General features: G+C 36.8%; 2 protein-coding genes across 2 annotated transcripts; one reads left to right on the forward strand and one right to left on the reverse strand.

The window, feature by feature from the left end:
* Positions 1 to 5,868: 5,868 nt before the first annotated feature.
* LOC139874977 (uncharacterized) lies at positions 5,869 to 6,417 on the reverse strand. The gene is made up of 2 exons (XM_071862366.1): positions 6,201 to 6,417; positions 5,869 to 6,125 (listed from the first exon to the last, which is right to left on the reverse strand). The coding sequence occupies exons 1-2, from the start codon at positions 6,415 to 6,417 to the stop codon at positions 5,869 to 5,871; spliced, it is 474 nt and encodes a 157-aa protein (XP_071718467.1).
* A 1,769-nt stretch (positions 6,418 to 8,186) lies between these two features.
* LOC139874978 (putative receptor-like protein kinase At5g39000) lies at positions 8,187 to 10,633 on the forward strand. Its single transcript, XM_071862367.1, has 2 exons — positions 8,187 to 9,122; positions 10,421 to 10,633. Exons 1-2 carry the CDS (start codon positions 8,187 to 8,189, stop codon positions 10,631 to 10,633), a joined length of 1,149 nt encoding a protein of 382 aa, XP_071718468.1.
* The last annotated feature ends 7,297 nt before the right edge of the window (positions 10,634 to 17,930 follow it).

A 17,930-nucleotide genomic window follows, 5' to 3' on the forward strand; every position in this document is an offset into this window, starting at 1 on the left:
TTGAGCACATATATGACACTTTTCAACATATCGAGCGATATCTGTTTTCATTGTCGGCCACCAATACACTGCTTTCAAATCATGATACATCTTATTACTACCCGGATGTACTGTCAATTTGGATTTGTGAGCTTCTGTCATAATTAAATCCCTCAAATCTCCAAGCTTAGGTACCCAAACACGATTGTTTAAAGTCTTTAGTCCACGTGAGTCATCACTTAAGTCCACTTTTCGTTTGATCATTTATTCATATTTAATATGTTCGTCCTCCAAAGCACAGGCCTGAACGGTTCTTAAGCTGTTAATCAAATCTGAAGTTATATTCAAATGAAGGAATTTCACATTTTCACTTGACTTTTTATGACTTAGCGCATCTGCAACCACATTTGCCTTACCCGGATGATATTTAATTTCACAATCATAATCTTTGATCAACTCTTGCCACCGTCTCTGACGCATATTCAATTCTTTCTATGAGAAGATATATTGCAAACTCTTATGATCTGTACAAATAACACAATGAGTTCCATACAAATAATGTCTCCACAGTTTCAAAGCAAACACTACTGCAGCCATTTCAAGATCATGCACTGGATAATTCTTCTCATGAACTTTCAACTGTCGCGAGGCGTAGGTGATTACTTTATCTCTCTGTATTAAGACACAACCCAACCCAGCATATGATGCATCACAGTATACCACGAAGTCGTCTGAACCTTCTGGTAAAGCTAACACTGGTGCCTGACACAGTAGTTGTTTCAAAATCTGAAAAGCCTTTTCCTGTTCATCAGTCCATCGAAAGGCTACATCTTTACGAGTCAACTTAGTCAATGGACCCGCTATTTTGGAGAAATCTTTGATAAATCTGCGATAATAACCAGCCAATCCCAGAAAACTCTTAATCTCAGTCGGAGTCCTCGGAGAATTCCAATTCATTACCGCTTCTATCTTTGTCGGATCAACTTTTATACCCTCGGTACAAATCACATGACCCAAAAACTGCACTTCACGTAACCAAAATTCACACTTTGAAAATTTTGCAAATAGTTGCTCACGTTTTAACAAGTTCAAAACCAACCTCAGATGTTCAGCATGTTCACTCTCTGTTTTCGAATACACCAATATGTCATCAATAAACACAATCACAAAATTATCTAAGAATGGACGACACACTCTATTCATTAGATCCATGAAGACTGCTGGCGCATTCGTCAACCCAAAAGGCATGACAAGAAATTCATAATGACCATACCTTGTTCTGAACGCTGTTTTCGGTATATCTGATTCAGCAACACGAACCTGATGATATCCGGATCGTAAGTCTATCTTAGAAAAGAATGAAGCACCCTGTAACTGATCGAACAAATCATCTATTCGAGGTAACGGATACTTATTCTTCACAGTTCTTTTGTTCAATTCACGATAATCAATACACATATGCATTGACCCATCTTTCTTTTTAACAAACAATACCGGAGCACCCCACGGTGAAGAACTCGGTCGGATAAACCCACGATCTAATAACTCTTGAATCTGTGACATCATTTCACGGATTTCAGACGGCGCTAATTAGTATGGAGCTTTTGCAACTGGAGTTGTTCCAGGAACCAACTCAATCTTATATTCGACTTCCCTTACCGGCGGCAGACCTGGTAACTCATCTGGGAACACTTCGGGAAATTCTGATACTACTGGAATATCGGCCACTGTTCTCTTTTCTTTCTTCGCATCAATCACATACGCATAAACTGGTCACAAATCTGAATATCGGCCACTGAATATCGGCCCGTGTGTACGAATCAGTGTTTTGATGTTTCATTTTTCGTTTCATTCACTGTACGAATCAGTGGGCGAATCCCCTGATACTTAACAGTGATACTGTCCAAATCTGACAACATCATAATCTCTGTGTGAATCTGATAGTAAAACCTTTTTACTGTGGGAATCTGCTAGTTCTCTTTAATTTTGTTACTCTACAAATCTACCTTAACAACTGAAGTGTCTAAACCTGTCAAAATGACTACTCAAGATGCTTTGATTATTGGATTAGATTCCAAACCTCCAGTTCTTTTTGAAGGACAATATTTCCGAATAGGTATAAAGTATCACTCAACACATTGGTTACAAGGGTGAAAAGGAAAAGTACATTTGGGCTTCATTAAATGAAGGACCAATTGTTGAAGAAAACCCCGAAACTGGTCTTCCGATACCAGTGTATCAACTTACAGGTGATAAACGTGAGCATGCTCAGGGTGATATTGAAGCAAAGAACATCATCATGCAAGCTATCTCGTATGAAATCTTTGAGAATTTTAACAACAATACAACTGCTAAGGAGATATGAGATGAGATCAAAAGGCAGCATGAAGGATATGACATGACTGATATTTCCAAAATGAATAAGGCACTTAATCTTTATAAAGACTTTAAGTAAGAACTTGATGAACTTCTCAGAGACACTTATAAGCGTTACAACGGTGTTTTGAATGAATTGAAGAAGTGCAAGATCATTAAGGTGAATGCTGAGGTTAACATGAAGTTTCTGAAAAAGCTCAACACCGAGTGGACTCCATATGGAACCATCATTCAATCTACCAAGGAGATTGACAAATTGAATATTCATGAGCTTATCAGTGTTCTTATGCATTATTAGCCAGCCGTGTCTAAAATTCAAGCTAAAAGTAAATAGTCATCTCCAAGTGATCCACTCGCTCTCATTGCTAAGAAGAAGAGCAAATCTTACACCACTTCCAAAAGCTTATCAAATAAAGTGCTCGTTGAAGATTTAACTGATTCTGAATGACTTAATCTTTCGGATATTGATGATTCTCACCTTGAATTGGTCAAGATGGATGGAATATTCACCAAAGCCTTGAACAAGTACAAGTTCTAAGGGAAATCAAGTAATCAACACAAGAATTCATCTTCATCATCTTACTACAAGAAACCTGAATTCTCAAAGCCTCAACCAAAATCAACTGATGATTCCAAGAAGGAAGATTCCATCTGTTATAATTGTGGTAAATCTGGTCATTATTCTCATTAATTCAGAATGCCAAAGAAGAAGGATGCAACGTACCACAAAAAGAAGATGTTGATGGCTAAGGTTATGGAGACTGGGGGAGATCTGAAACATGTTGATGATTCTTGGTTCAATTGGACGGATGATTCACAATCCGAAGAGGAACATGCCAATGTCTGCAAGGTGACCAAGCTTATCAAAGAAAAGGAAGCAACGGAGAACTCTGATTATGCATCTGATGATGAAGAGGTACATTTCACTGAAATTCCACATGATTTTGTGAATATGCAAAACACACTGATGAAGAAATTAGTCTCAATCACAAAAGAGGTAAAGGTTTGAAAACTGAAAACAAAGCTTTAGAAGAAAAACTCAAACTAAATGAGACTAAATCTTCATCATCATAATCAGAAGTGAATTGTTTGCGAACAAAACTCAGTACATTGGATACTAAGTTGGAAGAATTGAAGAAATCTATCCTTCCGATTAAAATTGAAAGAACGGATTATCGATTAAAATCCGAATGTCTTGCGAAAAAAGTTCAATTCTTTGAAAGAGATCTTTCTAACTTAAAAGAACAACATGAACCCACGATTTCTAAGTTAAACAAGAAAATTATTGAATTGGAAAACACCTTACTCGAAAATAGATCTCAAATCACACTATTCAATAAAGATGTACTTCAAATGAAAGCTCAACTTGCAAATTATGAAGATAAACTTTACCGAACTGAACCATTAAAAGCTATAATTGAAATGAATATTTTAAAGCAAACCATCTTTATGAATAGAACAAAAACTAATTTTGGTGATAAGTGGGGGGTTGGATTTGAAGATCCCAAGACATTAGATGGTGCTAATAAATCTGCTCATTGTTTATATTATTGTGATTACATTCAAGCTGGTTTACAAAAGCATTTTGTTCATGCTTCTGATACTGATATTGATGAAATAATTGCTAAAGATCATCCATGAAATATACTCAAATTAGCTTGATGTATGAAAAGATAAATGCTAAAATGGGAAAAGCAAATCCTAGTTTCTTAAAACAACTAGCTGAACTAGAACAGAGTATGTAGTATGCTGATTATTTGCCTAAACGTGGATTGGTTTACATTCCTACTCTTCTGCTAGAAAAGTATATCGTGATGCTTGAAAATGAAGTGTTTAGCAAACCTAGTTCTAGTATTACAATACATGAAGTGTTTGACCAACCTGCTATTGAATCAAAAACAATTCTACTGACTATTACTGCATGTCCAGTACCAAATGTTCGTATTGGTGAAGATCTAGCACATGAACTGAATGACTTAACCAACAAATTTGTAACTAAATTAGATAACATGGAAAAGAAGTTAACTTGCTAAGTCAAAATCACTATATCACAAGCCTTTAGATCAAAAGGTAGAACCTAATCAATCAACAACTAAAAAGTTTCTTTCCACCCTTCCATTTTGTTGAGGTCTATCAGGACATGATGTTTGATGCTCAATACCGAAATTAATCAACAGATCACCCATTTTATCTTTAATGTACTCTAAAGCATTGTCAGATCTAAAAACTTTTACAATTTTGTTTAATTGAGTTTTGACAAACTGTAAAAATGACTTAAACACCTTATAACAGTCACTTTTGTTGACCAACAAATATATACAGGTAACTCTGGTACAATAATCCATAATGGTAAGAAAGTACTTGTAGATTCCTTGTGTCACAACCTTTTATGGACCCTAAATATCAAGATGTATCATATGAAATACATTTTCAAAGTGTGAACTACTAATAGGAAAATGTGACTTTGTAAGTTTAGCCATAGGACAAGTAACACAAACTTCTTCATTCCTTTTATTGATCAAAGTAGACATAAGTGGAATACATTTCAACTTTGAATTAGACACATTGCTTAATCCATGATGCCACAAACTATAGGAGTTCACAATTTTGTTTGAACTAGCACAAATACCTTGACTAAAAGAAAATAGACTGCACTATTGTCCAGCTTGTAAAACCATTTCAGCAAACTTTTGATCAATTTGATGCATGGGCACATTAACCAAATAGTACAGATTCTCTCTTCTTTTACTAAGCCCTATCACCTTTCTGGTTGTCAATTCCTGAACAACACAGAATTGTGGATAGAACACAACAACACAAGACTTATCTTTAATCAATTTTTGCACAGATAAAAGACTAATTAAACTTGAATGAGGGTACAACAAGAACATCCTTCAATACTATTTAATTTTCCATTTTTAGTCTGCCAACATGAGTAATAATAGAGGTATTACCATTAGGACATCTAATTTGTGGATTAAATAGACTTTTAGCATCAATCATATTTTCAGATAGAGGTGTCATATGATCAGTGGAACCTGTATCTAGTATCCACTCAGTTTTAGAATAGATTTTAGGTAAGATACATGCAGCAAAAGGATGTTCCATTTCATCATTTTGAGTTAACAGAGGTAAGCTTTTGAGCAATTGTTCAAACTATTCTGAGGTCAACATGATGTTGTTACCCTCCACATGAGCAGCAGTTCTCTTAGGCAAAAATTACATTTTGTTGCTTAGTAACAGGTGGCTTATACTTGCTATGCCAAGGTGGATATCCAACCTTTCCTAACACCTGTCTGGTGGATGCCACCTAAAACCACATATAGAACACTTATCTTTATCCTTTTGATTCATTTTGTTGTACAAAGCATTAGTTTCACTAGAGTTAAACATCTCTCTCTGTGATTCCTCTTGCTGCAACATAGAATAAGCAGTTTCAACACTAGGCAGAGGAGACATAAGAAGTACCTCACTTCTCAAAGGGCTAAAATGATCAACTAGCCCATTCAAGAACTAAAACAAATGATGCTCTCCTTTTTGCAAATTGATGGCAGCTAAAAGAGCGACAACATCTAATGCAGCATCATTAACACGAGGAAGTTGATTCAATGAATCTAGCTCTTCCCAAACACACTTTATCTTATTATAATACTCATTGACAGGCATACCTTGTTGCTCAATAGTATAGGTTTCCTTGTTCAACTTGTACTTTCTTGAATCATTACTTAGAGCAATTTTTTTTTCCAATTGACTCCAAATCTCAGTAGCAGCTTCAATGAACATAATAGATTTAGTTATTTAATCAACCACAAAACTCATGTTCCACCTGATCTCCATATTGTTACACGTGTCCCACAACTCAGCTTCATTTTGATTAGCATAAGATAAAGCAATAGTACCAGTAACAAAGCCAATTTTTCGTTTACTAGACAACGCAATATCCATTGATCTTCTCCAGGACCTGTAATTTTGAACACCTGATAACTTCTCTTGAATCGTCAAAGAAGAAGGTCTATCAAAGGGATGAAGATACAATGGACTTTGAAAATTAGGTTGAACCATTACAAATTGAACACAAAATCATGAAATTAGGTTACGTGGAAGCAAATACACAAAACAACAACACATAATATCACAACAAACACACGAATTTCACAAAAACTGGATTGAAAGAAGATGCACGAAAGAAGAACCGATCAACACACAGATCTCAATCGTTATGCTCTGATACCATAAAGAGTGATTAACACGATAGAGAATTGAACGATGAAACACACACTATGATTTCATTCATTTCACACACTTGAATTACAACTGAAACGAGCTTACCTAATTTAACTACCCTAACAGTGATTAACAAACTTCTAACAGCCTATACCATAAATTACAAGAGACCACCCTATACAATGATAAAATACAAATGAGTCCCCGTACAATAAGTTATACCGAATTACAATTTCAGTCCTTGTACATTCATGACATTAATAATGGGAAACTAAAGCAAATAGGGATTAATGAAAAACATCTTCTAGCATTATGGATGGCATCAGGGGTGGATAAGGTGTAGTTAATCCAGACCCAAACCCTATTAAGAAAACTTGTCCCATACCTAAACCCATATACTCGTCGAGTCCCTGTTTACTTACTAATTGTCGGGTTATCAGGTTTGTCCACGAGTAAACGGGTTTCCCCTTTTAGTTACTAACTCTCGGTTTAACGAGTTTTCCAATGGGTATCCAATATCTCCAGTGCTAATCATTCTTATCACCATTCACCATTCACCATTTACCTATTTCAATAAAAAGAAATATTATTACGGTGAGTACTAATTCTAAATTACTTTAAATAAATAAAGAACAATACTACAATAACTGTAACTTACATTATTATTGTTATTACATTTTATAATTGTTATTATTAAATTTGAAATTCATATCGGGCCGGGTATGCAAGTTTGTATCTAAATCAATCCCCATACTCGAATTCACAAAAATGTTCAAAATCATCAACGTACCCGGCCCATGACCTGAATACCTGAACTCGAACCCAGCCCAAAAGTGTCGGCTTACAGATTTACCCATCAGATACGGGACTTTTGTCTTTTGCGGTCCCTATCTAGCACGTTTCATGTGCTTATTGGAAAACAAATTACACTTTATTTAGCATATTTACCTACAGCATTTGATCAATTGCCTCGGCATTAATTTAGTTTTATATTTATATTAAATTTAATTTAATTTCCAACATTATTAATTATTCATTGACTTCTTCCATTAATCGAGTCAATTATTTCATGGCATATTCGATAGTATAATAATTATTATAATTATAATTATAATTTAATAATTACAATTAAAATTAAATTATTACTATATTATAATAATTTGGTATATCGAGACGCAACACCTAAGACCAGATCTAAGCTAATTTAATCTACTCTCTCCGTCCCATATTAATAGTCCATAGACAAAAAAACACATAGTTTAAGGAAATGTCATAAAAGTACTGTACTTTCTGTTTACTTTTCAGTTTTACCGTTACCTTTTCTTTCTCATTTAATCATATCCGCATACATCAAGTGCATAATAGAACTTATGTGTCTTATTCTTTTCTATTTATGTAAGTGGACTATTAATTTGGGACATCCCAAAATAGAATATTTGACTATTAATATGGGACGGAGGAGTAATATTTTATTTTATATTACTACATAATGGAAGCAAAACTTGATCATAGATCTATTTATAATCACGGAAACATAACTATCTATACATAGATATAATCAGTGAAGAAATACCCAAAAGAAAAAAAAAATGAAAGATACAAATACAATGTCTTTTTCTTCAGAGCTAACCCCTACAAATTTTCAAATTTCAATGGATGAGATAAATCAAGCTACTCAAAACTTGAGTCGCAAAAATGTGATCGAAGTAAGATCGAATTACCAAATCTACCGTGGACAGCTCTCTGAAAGCTGGGGAAACCGTACAGTTGTTATCAAACGCAGAAAACTCAAAAGTAATGAAACAAAAGGCGAGTTAAGTGAAGCGCTCAAGATAGCAACCAGTTTCCACCATAAATACATTATCACTTTCATTGGTTACTGTTTTGAAGGTGATGAGTTGTTTGAGGTTCAGGAATATGCAATTAATAAAAGCCTTGGTAGTTATCTGAAAAAGTTAACATGGTCACAACGCCTTACAATTTGTATTAGCGCCGCAAGAGGTTTGAAGTACCTTCACGACAGTAGAGTTATACATGGAAACTTCTCAAGTTTGGCTATATTATTAGATGAAAATTTGGAACCCAAAATCACTAAGTTTAGTAGGTCAGTATTAGTGTCTGAAAATCAAAATCAGCCACACATACAAATATACAAGTCAACATTCCTTTCATATTGGCATGACCGATATCATGTGCAATACGAAGACCCCATCTTTCGCGAAAGTGGGATCCTCAGATTAGAGTCAGACGTGTATTCTTATGGTTTGCTACTTTTTGAAATATTGAGTGGGAATTCGCATGATGAAACATGGTTCATCGAAGGATACGGTGATACACATGATCTGATATTCTTTGTCCGACAGTTATATGAAAATGGTGAGGTGGACAAGTTAATTGATCGATCTTTAAATGATCAAATCGATAATCATTCTTTGCAGAAGTTCTTGGAAATTGCATATAAATGCATTAGTTTCAACATAAAGGATCGCCCTACGATGGATGAGATCATCAAGACACTTGTGGAAGTGCTAGAAATAAATCAAGTAAGTTCTTTTTAATTGGATTATTTTTAAATGAATATTGAGTAATTCTATATATATTCAGATTAATACAAGGTACACTAGGATATTATTAAGATTAAGATTATGATTAATATGTTAGGAATATAAGACCTAACAACATACACAATTGGTCACAATCACAACTCACATATGACAAACGAAGATAATAAATGCTAATTAAAATCACCACAAAAAAGTTAGTTATATCAAATCGAGAATGATTGTGTTAGTCTACAGCTAGTTAAAGAATTATTTATTTATTAGTGAAATGACCCGTGGAAATACGGATTTGTTTAAACGAAACAGTTTAATAATATGTTTAAGTGAATGTAAATGTTAAAGTCATTTAGTTTATTGCCCCGTGGAACCACTTATTACTACTAAGAAACTTGTCGTTGATATTTACAAACATAAAGTTTGTTCAAAATTGAGTATTTATATTTATATTTTAAATAATAATAGTAATAATTAATAATAATAATAAATACCTTTTAAATTTTTTTAGAAAAATAAAATTACAATTTAGGAGATATTAATATTTCCTTTTATAAAAGATTTTGTATAATTTTTTAAATTAAATTAATATAAAATTATGACATTATCGTTATGAAAATTAAGCTTAATGATGACATCATCATTTTAGAAGTTTATTAGACTATATAGATGTTTTATTTTGTGTGCTCAGGGGTTTACAATGATCAGTGTTACAATATATCGAAATCTAGGTAATTAGAAACTTAACTGAACACCAAAATAGACCAAAAATCGTTCTCCTCCGAACACCAACATAAAGTAGTAATAAAAATGTTGGTTGTGATCACAGTGAAAAGAGATTATCCCTTTCGAATTCCAATTGTGTAACAATCATTCAAACACACATTATGCTTATTATGTTTTTATCTTAATCATAAAAACATGACTTCTTAACTCACTAGATAGAATTATTTTAGGCACGAACTGTGTAAATTACACAACTCTTAATCCCTAACTAAACTGGTCTAGGAAGAGTCATTAATTCACGATAATTCGTCTTACAATAATTACAATCACTCATTCTCCAATAAATAAAACACGTAATCGATTCAGTAATTCATAATTATGAAATCTCAACCATACACATAAACGTAATCGATTCAATAATTCATCAGATTATTGCTCGCGGGATTAAGACGGGAACCATGTATATGGTTGAGATTTCTATTGAGGAACGACTAGGTGGGAGGTTAGATGCTGAAAATCCTAACGTGCTTGAACTTTCGAATTTTGTTGAGGGATCTTAGTCGAGTAAGAGCTCGGGAAGACATGGAACTAGTGGGGAATCGGGTTTCAGCGAGAGCTTTGAAGTCGCTAAACAAGATTGTCGATTCGGAAGCACTAGAGATTTCGAGAATTCAGTTAGTTCATCTTCAATGGAAACTATGTTGCAACTCACCGGAGAAGGTGAACATGATATTCTTGTGGGAGTCACTGGTATTACGACATCCGTACAGTGAGAGTTGACTCGAGATGAAGAATTAGGTATGCCTGACTTCGTGCGCACGTATATGGTCAGTGTTACAACCATGAAATAGAAAGATGTATTGTGAAAGATCAAGGATGTGATGGTGTTCTCTCACGGGTGCCTAGATGGTTTTGTCCACGGGTTTAATCTACCGGGTGGTCTCTTCTTTGTTGGAGAGATAGATCGAGTAGATAGAATAGTGTAGGGATGGATCACTTGGGTGATGGGGTTGTTAGAGTCGGGTCGGGCTCCGAACCGGTATCTCACAGTATTGGGAGATGGTTTCTAGAAACAGAGAGCGTAGGACTGTTCCTAAGCGAGTAACGACGATTGGATTATGGCGTTAGTTTTGGGTGTTGAAAGTCTTCCTTCCCATGGTGTGGAAGTGTGACGTATCTCGGGTGGTTTATCCGGCGGTATTCTCAAAAGAAGTTATGGTTAGGTAATCGATTATTGTCGTAGGATGTTTTGAAATTAAGGGTTACGATTGAGATGGTGGATTAGGTTTTTTTGACCAGTGTAGTTAAAGTGCACTTAATCGAAAGCTATCATCTAGATGGATTGGATTATGCGTGTTCTAAGAAACTTTCTTGGCGGGAGATGGGGAAGTTCAATGAAGTCATGATTGTGATATTGTGTTTTAGGTTTTGTTCAAAATTTCCAAGTGGGAGATTGTTGGGGTTGTAGATTGTTGAACAAAGAAAGAAACAAGGAGACGGATACCCTCGCGGATCGCGAGGGTGAGTTCCCGAAACGCGAGGGGTAGAAACTGAAGGCGAAGTTAGATGTCAAGACGTGATAAAGGTTGCCAAAGGTTTGTCAAGTTTGGAGCTGCAACACCTCGCGTACCGCGTGGTGAGGGTATACGCGATCCCCTACGTGGGCAGAAAGTCGGCAGTTTTTGTTCCTTAAATTGTACGCTCTTATAAACTAAAACCTGATGGTTTCCAGTGGTTTCCAGCCGTCATCTAGATGGCTCTGTTCCAGCCGTCATCTAGATGTTCAAAGCTGCCGACGTTGACAAGGCGTATGGAAGTGGCAAACTTGAACACGATGAAGGCCGCCAACTTCCGCCAACCTTCCTCGTTCACACCATTCACCGCCATAGAATTTTTGCTATAAATAGATATGCAAACTTTCATTGTAAATCATCCCAAAAAATCACTCAGAGAAGTGTAATCACAACCTAGATAGTGTGTGTGAGTTTGAGAGTTTTTAGAGTCTTGTAATACTCGTGTAATCTATTCTTGTGAGTAATAGAGTTATTTTCTCTCAAATTTATATCTCTCAACGTCCAGGCGATCCTCTCTTCTCAACAAGTGGTATCAGAGCTTAGTTAGAGGCGTTGGTTGAGTTTTTGGTTCTTCTGAAGTTTCCTCAAAATCCAATTTTGAGTGTACCATTAGATTCGTCTCATCGAACCGAGTCCAACGCAAAAACGATGACTTAAACGGAGTTATAACGAGCCCAAAAAACGCGGTCAAAGTTTGGTCAACTCGCCGGAATCTCGCCGGAGAAGACGACCGGTGCCGGAATTTTCGCCGGAGAAGAAAGTCTTGTAGCAATTCACTGTAGCAGTCATGTAGCAATTCACTATAGCAGCTGGCGGCACTGTAGCACGTTCATGTAGCAGTACTGTAGCAGTACTGTAGCAATTCTAAAATTTTACAATTTGATCACTGAAATTTTCAGAATTTCATTTTTTTGGTTCCTGAAGTTTATGAAAAATTATAATTTTGCCTCGTAAGTGGAATTTAAGCCGCGAAGTGTCTATTCCACCATTTTCAACCGTTCCGGACGTAACGGTGATCTCTGTTTTCTACAATTCAACCCCGTTTGTGTTGAAAAATTATTTGTAATGTCATAATGTCCATAGAAGAGTCAACATCATCTTCGGGAGCTATGATTATGCTCATAGCTACAAACTACACGCTGTAGAAACCTCGGATGGAAGATCTCCTCAGCTGTAAGGATTTGTTCGATCCTATTGAATTGAAGGGTATAAACCCTGATTCTGCCAAAGAGATAGATTGGAAGAAATTAAACCGAAAAACTATTGGTCAGATCCGTCAATGGATTGATCATAGTGTCTTCCACCATGTTGCACAAGAGACAGACGCATATGTCCTCTGGAAAAAGTTGGAGGACATGTACCAGGCCAAGACTGCTCGAAATAAAGCCCTGTTGATGAGGCGTTTAGTCAACATGAAGCTTAAAAGTGTAACTTCAGTTGCCGAGCATACCAGTGAGTTCCAGAGCTTGGTCAACCAGTTATCGTCTGTAGAGATGCCGCTTGGCAATGAAGTTCAGACGCTACTGCTACTTAGTTCCCTTCCTGATAGTTGGGAAACGCTGGTAGTAACACTCAGCAACTCAGCTCCGAATGACAAACTTACCATGTCAATGGTTAAGGATTTCCTATTCAGTGAAGAGGCAAGGAGAAAAGACATGGGCACAGATCAGACCCATGCCTTTGTCATAGAGAATCGGGGGAGACAGCGAATGAGTAGCAAAAATAAATGAAGAGGTAGAAGCAAGAGTGGGGGCAAGTCTGCTGATGGCAGAAAACTAATATATAAATGTCATCATTGTGGATTAGAGGGACATATGAAGAAGAACTGCTATAGATTAAAAGAGGAACAAGGTCAAAGCAGTTCACAACTGAAGAATAAGGGTGGAGAAACATTAGTTGCTATCACATGTGATGTAGCTTACTGTTCAACCCATGATGAGACATGCCTTCACGCCTCACGAGAAGACATGAAATGGGTGGTAGATATTGTAGCTTCCTACCATGTGACTCCATACAAGGAATACTTCACAACATACAAAGCTGGAGACTTTGGACTGTGAAGATGGAAAATTTCAGTTCGCTGAGATTGTCGGAATTGGTGATGTCTGTAACATCCCGCCTTTTTCCGTCAACTTTTTCGTTTAACTATTTTAAACTCCGTTATATGTTTATAACATCTCCCGCTAATACGCGTTTCAATTATCTTGTTTTAGGTAATTTAACGCACCCGATTGCAACTTGAGGGACTAGTTTCGCCAAGACACCAAAGTGGTGACTAGCCACTTGACTAGTCAACCTCTTCCACCTCATTTCTCCATTTAATTTTCCTTTTCATCTAATACTTCCACCATTTCTTTAATTCCATCAAAAAGCAATTCATCATCCATATTCAATCGATCAAGCTTCGGGCCAAACAAATTACATATTTGAACTCCTCGTGATCTCCTCTTCGATTCCATACCGATTTCATCAAATTTGGGTAACTTTCTAAAATCACTAATTTTATGTGTTCTTGAGTTTTTGAGTTAAAAGGTTGTTAATTAGTGTCTATGGCTCAAGTCTAGTATGATTATGTGTTTTGTATGCTTGTTCTTGCTATTTTGGTGTAACTAGCTCATATTGAAAGAATGCTTGTTTAATCTTGAGTTTTAGGTGTACATATGTTATTTGATGATGAAAATTCATGTTTTAATTGTGTTCCTAACATCACTAGCTTCAAATTGGTATGTAGTTTGACATGGATTAGTTTCATAAGCAAGATTGTTGATTTTATGATTTTGGGTTAGGGTTTGATAAAAGTAAATTGAATATTTGATGCATTAAATGCTTAGCAATGTTAATTGTAAGTGTCTAGTTGTGTTGTATGCTTGATTATCTTCAAAACGGCGTATTACACATGTGCATTAATTTACCGAATCATAATATGGCATTTATGAACTTGGAGTAATAAATGATGAGCATTAATGGTGATTTTGATATAAGTTGTTTGGTTTTGATTGAGTAAATGCGTTTAGTTATTCTCCTTGTCAAATTACCTTTCTCATGTTATATGATATGCGTTTTAAGTGTTTTCTGTGCATGAAATATGTTAAAATGAGTTTTGGTTCGTTACTTAAGTTATTTTTTTCTGCAATCAGCACTTCCCCAGGTTATGCGCGCCGAGCGTGCACCTGCGCACCGCGCAAATCAGAAAAACCAAATAAATGGTTCCCTTGGTCGAGTTCTGACCTGGTATTGCACATGGGTGCGCGCCGCGCAACCCATTGCGCACCGCGCAAATGGCCCAGGCCAACTTCCTTGTCTTTAAACGCTCCCAAAATGTTTCCCGCTTAACCGTAACTCCGATTAACATGAAACTTGACTATTATGCTCGTATATGACTTCTCATCATGAGAAAATTGTCGGACACCCGACCCGACCTCGTTGACTTTGACTTTGACCAAGTTTGACTTTTAGTCAACCTTAACCAAACGATTATACAATCGTTCTAACATGCTCAACTACTTGTATCTTGCATGAAACTTGACAATTTGATTCACATGCTTTATTAATCGAGTCGTATTGAGCCATAGGACTAACTGAACATCTTTGACCCTTCGTGACTATCGTTATTGATACAACCTATTTGTTTAGGTCAAGACTAGCATTGTTCTTTGCACACGTTACTTGTCGAAGTACTTTTTGTTCGTGCATACAAGGTGAGATCATAGTCCCACTTTTACTCTTTTTGAACTTATATTTGGGATGAGAAAACATAAACGATTCTTTTGAACTAAGTGAACACAAGAACGGGAAAACAAACATTCTACATACGAGTTTAGAATAAAAATCCTCAATTCGATTATCATTAGTTACACTTGACGGGTGTAAGCGAGAACTTATGTTATATGGCCATATGGGTTGACAACCCTCATCTTTGACGGTTCGCTACCGTCTACAGATGAAATATATTTTCGAGAATCAGTGTTTGTTCTAGCACTATGGATGGGGTATACAATGGATGGAATGTTAAGCTTTGATAATTGGGTGCTCGTGAATATTAACTTTTAGAATGTATTACTATTATTTCAACTTTTCAAACCTTGTGGTTCGACTTACTTACTTTTACTCACTTACTTACTTAAACCTATGATTTCACCAACGTTTTCGTTGATAGATTTCTATGTTTTTCTCAGGGCTTGCACGATATGTGAAACATGCTTCCGCTTACTATTTGATACTTGCATTGGATGTCGAGTATACATGCATTTCATGGAGCGTCTTTTGACTTTACTTTAAACCGTGTCGTCTAGATTTCATTTGTACTTATAACCTTGTAACTTAACTTTTGGTTGAACAATTCTTGTAAACTTTGGAAACAATCTTTATTTTGAAATGAAGGCGACATATTTTGGTCAAACGTTGTCATAAAGACTTATGACCAGGTGATGGGACCCATGTAGACGACGCCGTCACTTGACGATTTGTCGGGGTCGCTACAAGTGGTATCAGAGCCTTGGTTGTAGGGATTTAGAGTTCATTTGTGTCCACCCCGAGTCATAGGGTACATAGGTGAATCTAGACTACAACCGGCATATAGACTGAAGTAGGAATTACTTGACTATTTGTGCATTTATACTCGAACTCTTCTATCATATCTAACTCGTATTCGATCTTGATCTTACGTTGATAAATTTTGTTGACGCGCCACCTTGACTTTATAAAGTAATGTTAAATGCACATGTAAATCAGGGTAATATAATTTCCAGGATTATATTACGGTGATTCACATGGACGTTCCGACATTATGACGTAAAGAATTTAAGGCGAGTCAAGGAAAAATTTCCTCTCTATCCTTATTCCATACTCCGGTTAGTATTGTTGAAAATACTAACCAACGATATTCTTGTGTCATGAAGGAACAATGGCTCACCAAGGTCAACACAATACTCCTCTCGAAACCCTAGAACAAGCTCTTCAACGAATGATAACCACCGCCGTGGGTACGGCCGTGGCCGATCACTTTTCTAACAACAACAATCATGGAACCGGTAATTCAAACGAAGGTTGCTCCTACAAGAACTTCATGAAGTACAATCCTTCCACTTTCGATGGAACCGGAGGACCGGTTACTCTCACCCGATGGTTTGAACAAATGGAGACCGTTTTTAACACAAGCGGTTGTCGAGACCAAGATAAGGTCAAGTTTTCCACCCTCACTTTCACCGGTATTGCTCTCTCATGGTGGAACACGTATGTACAATTAGTGGGAAGCGATGAAGCCCACACACTCTCTTGGACCGAATTAAGAGAAAGAATGATCACCGAATACTTCCCGCGTGACGAGACTCGAAGGCTCGAGCAGGGTCTAAGGAATTTAAAAACGGTCGGGAACGACCTCGAAGCTTATAATCAACGGTTTACCGAACTAGTCACAATGTGTCCAAATATCATGACTCCCGAATCCCTAAGAGTCGAACATTACATGGATGGCTACCCTAAGAGCATTCAACACAGGGTAATGACACCTCGACCCACTAACCTACAAGAGGCTTTAACAATGGCCCGCCATACTTTAGACACGGCGAATGAAATGGAAACGCCGACACCAATGGTCGAGAACCAATCGAGCGGCAATAAAAGAACATGGGAAGCCTCTCAATCAAGCAACCACAACCACAACAACCTCTCCAAGAAGCCTTTCGCCTCCAACGACAAGAAAGGCTATACCGGAAAACTACCTTTTTGTAACGAATGCCGCAAGCATCACTTTGAAGGATGTGGCAGGTTCCGCCACCGGCGCCAAGGAAGTGGTCACATCGCCAAACATTGTGGAAGTGCCACCCCCATCACTCAAAAGGGACCCAACCCACGAAAGTTGGTCACTTGCTACGCATGTGGCCAAACGGGTCATTTTAGGAATGAATGCCCAAATAAGAAAATCAACCCCAACGCACGCCGTTGAACTTTCAACATCAACGCCTAGGATGCCCGAGACGACGATGGACTAGTCACGGGTACGTTTCTTCACAACAAACCGTATGTTTCATACTTATTCGATTCAATTACCGCTAGACGTTTTACAACCAAGACTTTGACTTGTACTCATTACATTCCACCTTTTTCCCTTAGATACTACTTAGGCAATTTAAGTGACCAACGGAAAGATATTGTGTGTCTATAAATTCTATCGGAGGATATACGTTAAGAATATTGACTTGACACCTATAGAACTAGGGAGCTCAGAACCTATTCGTTAAGGAGAAATTGTTTCCCTACAACTAGGTATAGATTATTGTGAACTAAATAATTTTCGGTTGAAAACCGATACCCTCTTCCTCGTATCCATGACCACCTGATTAATTGCATGAATCCCGTGTGCATTCCAAAACGACCTCCGTTCCGGTTATCATCAATTGGGGGTTAAGGGAGACGATGTCTCCTAAGCCATTTCCGAACTCGCAACGTTAGTTGTAAATCTCTCTTAGTACCGTTTGATTTATTTAGGACTCCGTCC

The sequence above is a fragment of the Rutidosis leptorrhynchoides genome, chromosome 11, assembly GCF_046630445.1.
Source record: "Rutidosis leptorrhynchoides isolate AG116_Rl617_1_P2 chromosome 11, CSIRO_AGI_Rlap_v1, whole genome shotgun sequence".
Taxonomy (NCBI): domain Eukaryota; kingdom Viridiplantae; phylum Streptophyta; class Magnoliopsida; order Asterales; family Asteraceae; genus Rutidosis; species Rutidosis leptorrhynchoides.

Coding starts and splice junctions, on each gene's coding strand:
- LOC139874977 (XM_071862366.1), bottom strand. CDS start 6,417: ATGGTTCAACCTAATTTTCAAAGTCCATTGTATCTTCATCCCTTTGAT. Junction 6,126..6,200: donor AGCTGAGTTGTGGGACACGT/GTAACAATATGG, acceptor TGTTCATTGAAG/CTGCTACTGAGATTTGGAGT.
- LOC139874978 (XM_071862367.1), top strand. CDS start 8,187: ATGTCTTTTTCTTCAGAGCTAACCCCTACAAATTTTCAAATTTCAATG. Junction 9,123..10,420: donor AAGTGCTAGAAATAAATCAA/GTAAGTTCTTTT, acceptor GAGGGATCTTAG/TCGAGTAAGAGCTCGGGAAG.